Source organism: Ischnura elegans, chromosome 11 (assembly GCF_921293095.1).
Source record: "Ischnura elegans chromosome 11, ioIscEleg1.1, whole genome shotgun sequence".
In the NCBI taxonomy this organism is placed as follows: Eukaryota; Metazoa; Arthropoda; class Insecta; order Odonata; family Coenagrionidae; genus Ischnura; species Ischnura elegans.
The window spans coordinates 12,736,288-12,748,092 of NC_060256.1; the positions used below are offsets into that span (position 1 = coordinate 12,736,288).

An 11,805-nucleotide genomic window follows, 5' to 3' on the forward strand; every position below is an offset into this window, starting at 1 on the left:
TGATTAAGTCTCTAGCATAATGGAGTCCTATGAATGCAAACAATGGCAACAAATAGAGGGGAGGTATGCCTGATGAATGGGAAGAGAATGATGGAACAGCCTCCAGAAAATGTTTGTAGAAATATAATAAGCTGGGTGACATTAATACAAACACTATAAAATATGATTGAGGAAGTTGATTACAGAAGATAAGCATAGGCTACACAGTCCATAAAAAAATATCAAAACACTATGGAGCAGTAAACTGACTCTGAGAATATCATGATGAATCAAGAAAAGATTTTTTATGCAAAATCAAAATTATTGCATTAGGAGATTTGGTTAGACAAGTCACAGAAATTTCAACTCCAAAGCCATGATCAGGACATGGAGAAGGATTTAAATTAGAAATTATTTATTTCCAACTTCCTCGTAAACAGCACATAAAAGGCCTTTACAACGGAGGATTTACAAAGGACGTCAAAAACATCCATGCGCTGAGTAGGGACCACATACCCAGGTGGAATCGAATCCACGACCTTCGCTTTGGCAGGCGAGGACTTTACCCCACCACCACCGAGGCCGGCAACCTAATCATTAACTATCAAATGCAGATGATCAAAATGAAGCTGGATGGAACTTCCGTTAGTACAATAACCATCAATTTGAACAAAGTACAGAGAACGAATAAACTAAAGTAATTCTTTGCCTCTGAGCGGGTAACCAAGATTAAATGACAAAGTCCTACATATTGTGACTTTTGATGAATCTGATTTGGACGATAATGTTTGCTAACATGGTTCTCATTATGATTAGAAATTTTATTTCCATAAAAATTTGTCCTACCAAAGAAGTAGAGGCATCACAATTTCAATAAAATCTATTTACAAGTTTAATATTGTTACTTTTTATATTTTCCATTATTATACTGAAGATTAGTGTTTTAATGTTGATATCAGCTTTTGTGCAGCCACTTTGAACGTTCTTAACAAACTATACTAATACATTCTAGCTCCCAAAGAACAACTCACTGACCAGGTTGTAATACTCCAAACACAATTAACACTTAATCAAAAAGGCATAATATTTTTTTCAAAGCAAAGCTACATATGATATAACAATTAAGAGATATCATCACAAGCTAACATTAGCTGTATTCTTAGGCTGATTCCACTGCATCATAGACTATACAAAAAATAAGTGATAAGAACAAAGCTGGAACTTTGATCGATGATGACTATAACAAGAATTCAAGGATGACAAGATTAATGCCATGCTTACACGATGCATTTACCTGTGCAAGTACGTGGCTGGACAAATGCTCAGATAGATGCATGAAATTATAACAGGGGGGATTTCCTGGACATGCAGTTAAGAACTTAGGGTGTAAACATGAAGCAATTTTGGTGGTAAATGTGTGCATGTATGCATTTACCCATACAGGTATATGCATTTCGTAAACACACCTAAAAAAATAAAGTAAAACATGATTTGTACAACACAATTGGTTACTGATTATTGAAAACAACTAAGAGACATATAAGTTTATATTATAAAGGTATGCAGTATACTTGAATAAGGCTACCCGTTAAAACACTTGATTGAGGAAGAACTGGGCTATCGGCATTCTAAGGACATAAATTGGGCATGGGTGAGGTTGATTACTACATCCTACACAGGACATTAAGGTTGAGCAGGAGTGGACACAAAATGAGGTTGAAATTTCTCATTGTGTTCAACACAGTTGAAAATGCATGCCAAGGAAAATTTGTGACACAATTCACAACATCGTGGACATAAAAACAAGATACAGAACGAGAGTTGGTTTAGATACGTAGGATATTTATCGATGCGAAGATGAATGCACAATTAAGCATCTTACTTTGAAAGAGATTTTATGAAGATATACAGAAACATACACAGCAGTAAATGCTGAATGAAGACTACACCGCTGTAGACAAAGAAAAATTCATCGTAGCAATCAAACAAACATCAAAATCTAATACACAGGGACAGCCTAGACCTTACTAAAGTTGATGATCTCAGACTTACTAAAATCAGCGTTATACAAAGGAAAATCAATGGAGGATGAATTTTGAAAGGGAGAAACTAATAGATTTGAATCAGGAACGCATGAAATAGTCCTTTTTTTTAAAGCAGCTTCGTGCTGTATAAGCAAGGAATATGATGCACCTAGGGAAAATTTTTACAACAAAACCATCTCGCCATTGGTTTGGCCCATTATTTAAAATAATAATTCACTATAGATGAAGGTATACTAACAAAATAAAAGAGTACTTGCCTTGCATTTTACAATCCTAACCACCTTCCGCACCTTAGCCTCACAGAACGCTCCTTTGTACTTGGCACTCACTTCAGTGCCAACAGCCAAATAGGGTGGATCATCCCCCTGAAACAAGAGATTATCTTTTGTTGAAAACAATAAAAATGACGAGGAAGGAAGCACTACCTGGCGAAAAACTTGCGCTTTAATAACTTAAACGTGGGAAATTACTCGAGTAACTTATAGGGCTTAGAAAATATTCACCCACGCGAAATGAACGCACATTTATTTTGAATTCACATACTGCGTAGTGCTAACGTGCTAGGCTCGAAATATGAGATCATCTTACCATAGCTTCCCTTTTAATACAGGCCTGCATTAAGTTGTACCAGGAGCCTCCACAGGCAGCCCAACTGTCTGGAATAGAACGCTTATGTTAGTTACAAAGAAAAATGAACCCCAGAGTGGATAACTTCGACGAAAACCGAGCTTAAATCATATTTCATTAAAATTTCAAATAAATCACAAATGAATACGAAGTCTAATAGAAGACGCCAAAGCTAACAATGGATCATTGCAACTAAATATGGCATGTTTTAGGGATAATACACGAAGATAATGGTAACCTAACTCAAAAATCTGGAAAAGGGCAAGAATATTCGAAAATAAACAGAATTACTGACTGAGATTTAAAGTAGAAAGTTACTCATTCTAATTAACAAGAATTTCATAACCATTGAAGATATTTCTGCCAAAATGAAGTAGAATTAGGGGTAAAACCTGAGTTTCTGCTATTTAATTCAAGTTGTTGCGATTCAAACTGGAGATTGGAAGAAAAAATTGCTAAGATACGTTTGTTTTTTCAACGTAGTGCACTACGGAGCTGCCGAGATTTCTTTCTGTTTACAACATCTCCCTGTGGATATTTGATACTTACCAGCATTTCTACAAATGGTGATGTGAAAATACGCTTTACTCGGGGAGGGTACTCTTGCACAAATTTACACGGAACAGCTGAACTACGTTAGAATAAACAAATTGACCTGACCTCCTTCTCATCCATCAGGACCTCAGGCAAGCGGAGGCTTCAACAACTTGTCAAAGGAAGCTCTGCTCTGATTGGTTATCTTAGTCACAGTTACTCTTGTACGAATTGAGTTTTTCTGCTGGTTTATCGTAGTTATTTATTCATTTCACATATTACAAATAATTTTAATTTTTACGACTTCTTTAAGCTTTTTTTCAAACATTTGCATTATTCTATAAAATTAACGGCCAAAAAAGAAGCATCGGCGAACGCCTGCGCATCCGGCTTTAATATGGCGAGTGCTGTTGTTAAGACCTTGGAGGGTCATGAAAATACATTAAACGACGCCCCAATAAAGGTTTGTACTTAATTATAGATCAATGATGGGTTCATTTTTAGGGATTAGCGTCTAAATTTAAGTTATTCGGTGCAACTTCAGGAGTTGTCTGCTGTATGCATTATAGACTCGCATTCTGTCAATACCTCAGTTTGCTCAAACACGGCGCTGTTATCCTTTGCCTTTATATACTCACGACGCGCCGTTGTGGTCTTTGTTCGTTTGCCGGTAGAATTATATTGTACTGTGTTTCGAATTAGTGAATTATAAGTGAGTGCAGTTGTGATTGATGGTTAGCATTACTTTTATACCTTATATAGTTACTATTATTCATACGTTTATCCTTAGCTTTGGCCGTCTCGTGCTTGATAGAAACACGTGTTGAGGACATTTCTGTTTTTGAACTGTACATTTATTATGCGATTTCTTTCGAAATTACATGTATGCATTCCTTTGTGCTTATTTAATAGAATGATTGTGTCTATTTTTGATGGATTTTGTGTATCGATTGCGGCCGTAGTCAGTTGCCGCTCTAGATGCGTGTGTTCACTCACACCCCGCCAGTTTATTAAACTTTTTCTGAATATGGCAGATAAATGTGCAGTATCATGAGAATTTTCTTTTTTTGTTTAGGTGGGAAACATGGAAAATATGGAAGTTTCTTCCGAAACCATTTCTCCATCCAAGCTGAAGCAAAATCATGTGGAGAAGGAAGTGAAGGAGGATGTGAATGTAGATGATATGACGTCCAGAGATTATTATTTCGACTCGTATGCGCATTTCGGTATCCATGAAGAAATGCTGAAGGATGAAGTTCGTACTTTAAGTTACCGGAACTCTATGTATCACAACAAGCATTTATTCAAGGTCAGTTTTTAGTACCCTTGTGCCCTTAACTACAATCTAGTATCAAGCATTAGTATCTTAAACTGGGTCGTAATGCTGTGAAATTATTTCTGCAGGGTAAAGTTGTCCTTGACATTGGGTGCGGAACCGGCATTTTGTCCATGTTTGCCGCCAAGGCAGGAGCATCTAAAGTTTATGGCATTGAATGCTCAAACATAGTCGAATATGCAAAGAAAATCGTTGAAGCGAATCAGCTGAGTGATGTCGTTGAAATAGTGAAGGGGAAGGTTGGTTTGTCTTCTGTACTTTTGTTTATTTATGTTTAAGTGCAGAATTTTCCATTATCTTGATTCATTGTTTTTATTAGGTAGAAGAAGTTACCTTGCCCGATGGTGTGCAAAAGGTGGACATTATCATATCGGAGTGGATGGGATATTGTTTATTCTACGAATCTATGTTGGATACAGTTTTATATGCCAGGGACAAATGGCTCAAGCCTGATGGATTGATGTTTCCTGACAAGTAGGCATCTAACATGAACTAGTATCCTTAAAAATTGTATTTTTTTGAAACGGCAAAGCCTATTCAACTCTGTTTACTTATCCTCAGGGCTACGTTGTTTGTGTGCGGTATTGAAGATCGGCAGTACAAGGACGAGAAGATCAACTGGTGGGATGATGTCTACGGATTTGATATGAGCTCCATTAGGAAGGTGGCTATAAGTGAACCACTTGTCGACGTTGTTGACCCAAAACAGGTACATTAATGCCTAGGCATCAGACTATCTGTAGTGATAAAAGTAATATAATCACTGGCTTACTGTATTGAAGAATTTGAGCAGGGGCATCATTTGCTTCACGTATGGCGTTGACCCCGCTTGAAATTTGTCCCAGCCGATTACATTGCTAGCTAAGTATTGAAATTTTATTTCTGGTTTGTGTGAAGTAATTGTTGTTTAATTTAAAAAGAGCCAGAGCTTGTAACCTACTGACGAAGATGATAACATTGCTAAGGGGAATTTAAATGGTGAAGGTTCTTCCATTTGTAGTAACTAAAAATTTTTGGCTTTTGCTATCCAGATTCTGATTAAGACACACTATGGTGTGGATAGTAATGCAGACTCAAATTCATATTATTTGATGGTCATGCCTATAGCTAGGTGTTCTTTAAATTTCAGTCAGGTGTGGAGGTACTATACTTTCTATTTTAGGTAATACTTGGTGGAGGTAATACTTTCTTTGTATGATATTGATGACAATCTTGTATCCCAATCCTGAATGTTGCCAACTGTAGGTGCAAAATTTTTTATTATTAACTTAGTGTCAGTAACAAATTGTAAGGCCTTGTGAGAAGTGAGGCTAGAATACCTTGTATAAAACTTCAGTGAGTGCCCAAGTAGTTGGGGAAAAGAATTGTAGTAAAATTTAGTTTGAACTACATAGTATTTTTATATTATGATTTACAAATGAATTTTTGTTCCAAATGTGAATGTGTACTACTATTGTCATGTTTTGCCTTTGGATAAGGATATCATCATGGTTCTTTTATGTGATTTACTTAACATGCAGTAACATGTTATGTAATTATACTGCATCGTTGGAATCCATATGATTTTGTTCTATCTTAGTGTTTTAGTTGCAGCTCCTCTGAAATGTACATATATTCTCTAGAATGAATTATTTAGATTTCAGCTTGTAATTCTGAGTAATTTTTAATGATGTTATTTGGCTTTCAGGTCGTGTCTGATGCGTGTATGCTGAAAGAGGTTGACCTTTACACTGTGCAGAAGGCAGATCTCAGTTTCCAGGCACCATTTCATCTTCAAGTACGGCGCAATGATTACATACAGGCTCTGGTCACTTTCTTTAACATAGAATTCTCCAAATGCCACAAGCGTATAGGATTCAGCACTGCACCTGAAGCCCCATACACCCACTGGAAGCAAACAGTATTCTACTTTGATGACTACCTCACTGTGCGCAAGGGAGAGGAAATCTATGGAGTGTTCTCTATGCGTCCTAATGAGCGTAACAATCGGGATCTCGATTTCACCATAGAGATTGACTTTAAGGGTGAACTGTGTGAGATGAATGAAACAAACGTCTATCGCATGCGCTGATTTTCAGTGACATTGTATTCCTCTCATATTAAATTTAATCTCATATTGTGTCAGCATTCAGTCAACTCTGAATGTGAGGTACCTGTTCCCATGCTCAAAGATGGGAGTAGATAAAAAATGAAATGTTTTCTCTTGCGTAAAACTAAAGGAGGGAGAGGGGCTATGCAGAATGGTTCCAACCAGTAGTTCTTTTGTGATTCATTGTGCAAAAATATTTTAAAAAGGTCATGAAAGGTCTCACATTGGAGACGTCCTCTCTCTCTTTTATCAGTTATAATAAGTCAATGTCGACTATTGATTTTGTTGGATTCTTTTAAACAATCCTAGTGGCAATGGCCACTAGCATTGTGCAGCAGTGGTGTGGTCACAGCTTAGACCGATGCACTTATGGACTCTCATCTCAGGCAATAGATCCTGTGAGCATTTTTGTATTGATTTTTAACATAGCAGCTTTTTACTGATGGGGTAAAGCCCTTAATCAAGCAGAAAACGTTTTTGTGTGCACTACCCCTGGTGGGCAGTCCTCGACTTAATTTTTAGTATCAGTTTCGTTTGAGAAAACCACTTTGGTTTCCAGGTAGATCAGTGGAAAATTGAGTATCTTTTATGGTATGTGCCAAAGTTGTATTTATGAGATGATACTATCTTCGTTATCTTTTGATTTACTTTCTGTAAGTCTATTGTAATGAATATTAAATCGATTTTCACAGTCCTGTAAATTGACTTAATTTTTCTACTCCTCATAAAAATTGTGCACTTGCTCATAATGGGCTGTATCATTGTAAAAAATGCAATATCATAAATCACAATGGACACCAATCCTAAGATTAATTTGATGTTACTCTTCACACAATACTACCAGAAATCGTAAGTACTAAAGTAATTCTGTTAAATGTGTTCACTACCTGCTATATGTATCTCCTCTGAGGCTTTCCTCTGCTGTACCTCCTTAAATTTGTTAAACAATTCATAGTCAGATCATCTTCTCTTATAATGTGTCATATTAGGTCTCATGTTTTTAAGGTTTTCAAAAGACAGTTTTACCGAGTATTCAATTTTATCCGTCTGCTTTAAAACTCAGTTTTCAAACAAAAGTTTTCAGAGTTATTGCCACAATCACAAAATGTAAGGTTAACACAAACCATAGAACCTCTATGATTCTGCAACTATCTGTTTTCCAGTGCCAAACCAAGTATAAGGATGATACATACCCAGAAATACTGCATTGTCTGAATATAGTCCCCAAGAATTTTTCCTAAAAATGCCCATGGTTAAAGTGAAGGACTATGTTCAAACCCATTTTTTTTCCTGAAACTAGAGCCTCAAAATTAGGGGGGGGACTATATTCGGAGAAATACGGTAGATGCTTATTTGATTAACATATCTTATTAGTTTCTTAACCAAATGACTGGGATGCAATGTAAGATGAAACCAGTTACATCTCATTAGCAGGTGATGTAGTCCTTATTGCAGGTATGAACAGGAGTTGAGAAGAAATTGGAATAGGAGATTGCTGACGATAAATGCCAGAAGTAATACATAACATCAGGGTTAACTCCTAGTGGATGATGGCTATGCAGCCCTTCTCTTATATTCCTTTAGTGTGCAGGATTCAGTGGGAGCCGTCAGCTTTAGTTGCCTGGATTCAGGGAATTAAACTTTCTTGAGTTATGTCCAAAGATGGTGCTCAGAATATGTAACTAGCCACACAAAAAACTGTGTGTTACCAGAAATCAAATGTAACAAGTGTTGTCACCCTGCGGTGAAAATTAACTCATGGTAACTGTTAGGACTTCACAGAGGGGAAGGGCTTTTTAATGCACAACACACAACGTAGTGCTTGCACAAACCACTTTTTTTACTGATTTAGGAGAATACCTAATACCTTGCCAGCTCACACACACAATGCATAGTATGGTATCCCTTGTCTGATTGGGAATTCTAACCATCAGGTGTGAGTAAAATGGATTAGTACACAATAATCGCTTCAGTTATTTTCAGATAGGATCCTTCTTATTTTCAAACATGAATGTACAAAGGCTCTTCTGCACGCAAGCACTAGCTGCCACTGGCAATACAAGTAACGGACGAAAATATTATGCCTTAAACCCTCTCATCCTATCAGCTCTCCCAGTACGATAGGTTAACACATATGGGTTAATGTCTAAATGTATGAACACAAGAATGAATGCCAAAATGCACTGTGTAACCACCCAACTTGAGCGAATGCATGCACAGAAAATAGAACCTGTTCCAATTTGGTTAATGCATTTGTTCATGTTGTTTCGGTCCACCAAAATCATTCATGCAAATGTATGCACATTAACTTGTAGGTGTTAATGTATGTTTAACCAGGCTTTAATGAAATGGCAAATTGAGTCTTGATAATGACGTTGAAACTAGTAGACTGCAAAAATATAAGGTTGTGGAATAGTACTGTGTTTTTATTCTACCATGAATATCTCATTGTTCCACCAAGTAATGCCTAAATCTGTTGATTTTATTCGAAATGGCAAATAATGAAGAATCTTCATATGGTAATTTTTCCATGAAGAGATACCAGTAAAAAATATGATTAGTGATTTAAGAACCACTGATCCTTAATATAAGGTTTTTGCAGCAATTATATGCAGTAGTTTTGATCACTTTTGGGCTTACTGCTGAGAGCTGTGGTGGCCCCAAGACTGAATGAGATAAATTTGATTTTATCTGGTGGGACCATTGGAATACGAGCCAAAGTTGACTTCGATCAAAAAAAAAGATAATTTTTTTAACTTGAATATATGTATTAAAAATACAAAGTGTGTCAATTATTGGTTCAATTCACCAAATATGTAGCGGTACCCCCAAAAATGTTTGATATTATTGCCAGAGAATCCAAGCTAGAAAATAGAGAGGGGATTACAAGGGTTTTAACCTGCTCTGTCCCTTAGTGTTTCTGGTCTCCTTTTCCCACATACACACAGTGGAAGACTTGTGGTATAGCTGCCGCAGCACAAGGGTTAAGAGACAATTCGCATAGAATGTGAGTAACCAAGTAGGACAGCTAACAGAAAAACAGGGTATGCACAAATGGGCACCAGTATAAGACAAGTACATATGTCTGCTGATGCATGCCAATAGTAAGGGAGGTATGTAAGAGTGAGTTGGCAGGAGTGAAGTCACAATGAAGTAAGGTCAGCAAATGGTTACACAGAGTGAAAGGATTGCAGCCACTGATGGATGTCTTCCAGCATACAGCGCAAATACTAAGACGTAACTGATCAAAAAAAGACAATTCACATGATTTTGTACAGATTTGAGAGGAAGGATCTTGAGAAGTATCATGAAAGTGCTAGTTCACTAACAAGAGTAATTTGGACTGAGCATTAAAAAACAGCAGGAAGAGGATAGTACCTATATATTGGCATAGTAGGTTTTCATGAGAAGGAAATAGTGCTGACGCAAGAGGATAGTGATAAGATAAAGGAAAAGGTAAGTGCTGTAAATGGTGGGTGAGGACACTGCTACAGGAGATATTAAAGAGACAGATATTGCATACATGACAATTGAAGATGGTGCATATTCTGAAAACCATGACAGAAGGAAGGACATCACTGGAGGATGAGAATGGGGTTCATGGATATGTAGGAGACGTTAAGCAGCACTGAATAAAGATAGATAACATGGGAATGGGGATAAATGGAATAAGTTGAGGGATTAGTATACAAGCATGTTATGTTCCAGGTAAACCTGTCTGAACTGGTAAAATGCACATAGTATGATGAAGAAAACTGACTACAAATATTTTTTTTATTTTCATACCACTGAAAACAGCTTGTGTTGACCTTTTTACATCGAGGCTTTCCAACAATTTCTAACAAATACACGTTCACGAAGTACCATGCCCTGGATAGAGGAAACTTAGCCAGGCGAGAATCAAACTCACGACCTCTTGTTTGGCAGGCGAGGACGTTACCTTGTCACCATCGAGGCTGGCGTATTGGCCCAGGAGGATAAAAATCAAACATTGATGCATTGAATAAGTAGCTACATCACTGCAGAGGACAATATTGCAATGGTATAATTTTTTGGTTATTGCAAAGCAATAAACATTTGGATGAGTCAGTACCATTTCCAAAATTATTTCACGGTTTCTGTGAGTTGTGAGGTATCACTTAGAGGAATCATGGACATAGAGTAGCTAGAAATAACCTTCTGTGTACCTTCTAAATATTCCTTGCTGTAAAAGGTATGAGGTAAATGTATTATCATATTGTATATGCTTACTTGCAAGGAAGCACCAAAGGATGTGATTTAGAAGTATGTAATAGATAATGAATCAGAAAAAAACTTTGTAATTCCACTTAGCTTTATTTCTTTACAACCAAGGTTTTGATGTAGCACATCATCATCTGGTCGTACAGAACTAAATTCATCTGAAATTACAAAGTTGTTTGCATTTAATTATGTAAAGTTGATTCCATGAAGTCACATCCGAGACAGCAAATTATATTTAACAGATAGTTAGCTGTCTCCATGATGATACATGTATGCCAATGAAAGATGAGATAGGTAAGGGCAGTGCAAAAGGTTACAGTTTAAAAGATATTTAAAAAAAAAATGAAATTAAGTGCTACACATAATCCTCCTCCAGCTTTCCATTTTCATCTTCCCAAGATTGGATTATAAGGATGTGACAGAACCATTGCCAATGAAAGTTGGTATCACAGATAGTGATGGTAAATGTGACTCTTGTGAGAGCTGTCTTGCCGTATACAGTACACTCAAATTACTCACCCTGTGCGACTCTGTAGAATCGTCAATGTCTCCGGGAAGGGAGGAATGAAGAGAAGAGGGTGAAGGTGCACCCATCTATCCACCCTTCCTTCATTAGCATGTTGCGTACGGATGGCGAGAATTCTCGTCATTTTTTTCCCCATCGTTCGGAATGGATGACGAAGATTCTTGTCATTTAAGCGCGTCAACCTAAACAATTTTAAAGCGTACAATACGTATTTGTTAGTACGTTTTCAGTTGTTATTCATAATGAATTGATACATCATAACGTTTGATTGGGTAAAGTTATATTCTAAACATTAGCTTTTTAACCATGTATAAACCAAAGGCATTACGCCCTAATAGGCACATATTTACAAATTGGCATTCCTAGGAATTTAAATAGCCCGGTACGCAACGTGTTAATGCCACAAACGACCTTAGTTGTCCGTTGC

At 36.9% G+C, this 11,805-nt stretch overlaps 2 protein-coding genes across 7 annotated transcripts in view; one reads left to right on the forward strand and one right to left on the reverse strand.

Annotated features, from left to right (window-relative positions):
- The window catches only part of LOC124168059 (AT-rich interactive domain-containing protein 4B), a 46,123-nt gene extending 42,661 nt beyond the window's left edge, over positions 1-3,462 (reverse strand). For 3 of the 4 annotated variants that reach the window (XM_046546166.1, XM_046546165.1, XM_046546162.1), the window contains exons 1-3: positions 3,201-3,462; positions 2,613-2,680; positions 2,282-2,389 (exon numbers count right to left, since the gene is read on the reverse strand). In XM_046546166.1, coding sequence (XP_046402122.1) covers positions 2,282-2,389; positions 2,613-2,642 — 138 coding nt within the window. In that variant the 5' untranslated portion in view covers positions 2,643-2,680; positions 3,201-3,462. The remainder of the gene's footprint in view (positions 1-2,281; positions 2,390-2,612; positions 2,681-3,200) is intronic. The other variant, XM_046546163.1, reaches the window with a different exon arrangement.
- Positions 3,463-3,546: 84 nt separating this feature from the next.
- On the forward strand, positions 3,547-7,311 carry LOC124168060 (protein arginine N-methyltransferase 1-B). 3 transcript variants are annotated; one of them, XM_046546168.1, is made up of 6 exons: positions 3,547-3,648; positions 4,261-4,494; positions 4,590-4,760; positions 4,841-4,995; positions 5,083-5,230; positions 6,209-7,311. In XM_046546168.1, the coding sequence occupies exons 1-6, from the start codon at positions 3,583-3,585 to the stop codon at positions 6,590-6,592; spliced, it is 1,158 nt and encodes a 385-aa protein (XP_046402124.1). In that variant the 5' UTR covers positions 3,547-3,582; the 3' UTR covers positions 6,593-7,311. The 3 variants fall into 3 exon arrangements, with proteins under 3 accessions (XP_046402124.1, XP_046402125.1, XP_046402126.1); XM_046546169.1 differs by lacking the exon at positions 3,547-3,648 and adding an exon at positions 3,789-3,919; XM_046546170.1 differs by lacking the exon at positions 3,547-3,648 and adding an exon at positions 3,791-3,897.
- Positions 7,312-11,805: the final 4,494 nt, after the last annotated feature.

What these genes read in the sequence shown, in the direction of transcription:
- LOC124168060 (XM_046546168.1), top strand. Translation starts at nt 3,583, where the DNA reads ATGGCGAGTGCTGTTGTTAAGACCTTGGAGGGTCATGAAAATACATTA. An exon ending in TTGAAATAGTGAAGGGGAAG is followed by an intron (nt 4,761 to 4,840) that starts GTTGGTTTGTCT and finishes TGTTTTTATTAG; the next exon opens with GTAGAAGAAGTTACCTTGCC. An exon ending in ACGTTGTTGACCCAAAACAG is followed by an intron (nt 5,231 to 6,208) that starts GTACATTAATGC and finishes TTTGGCTTTCAG; the next exon opens with GTCGTGTCTGATGCGTGTAT.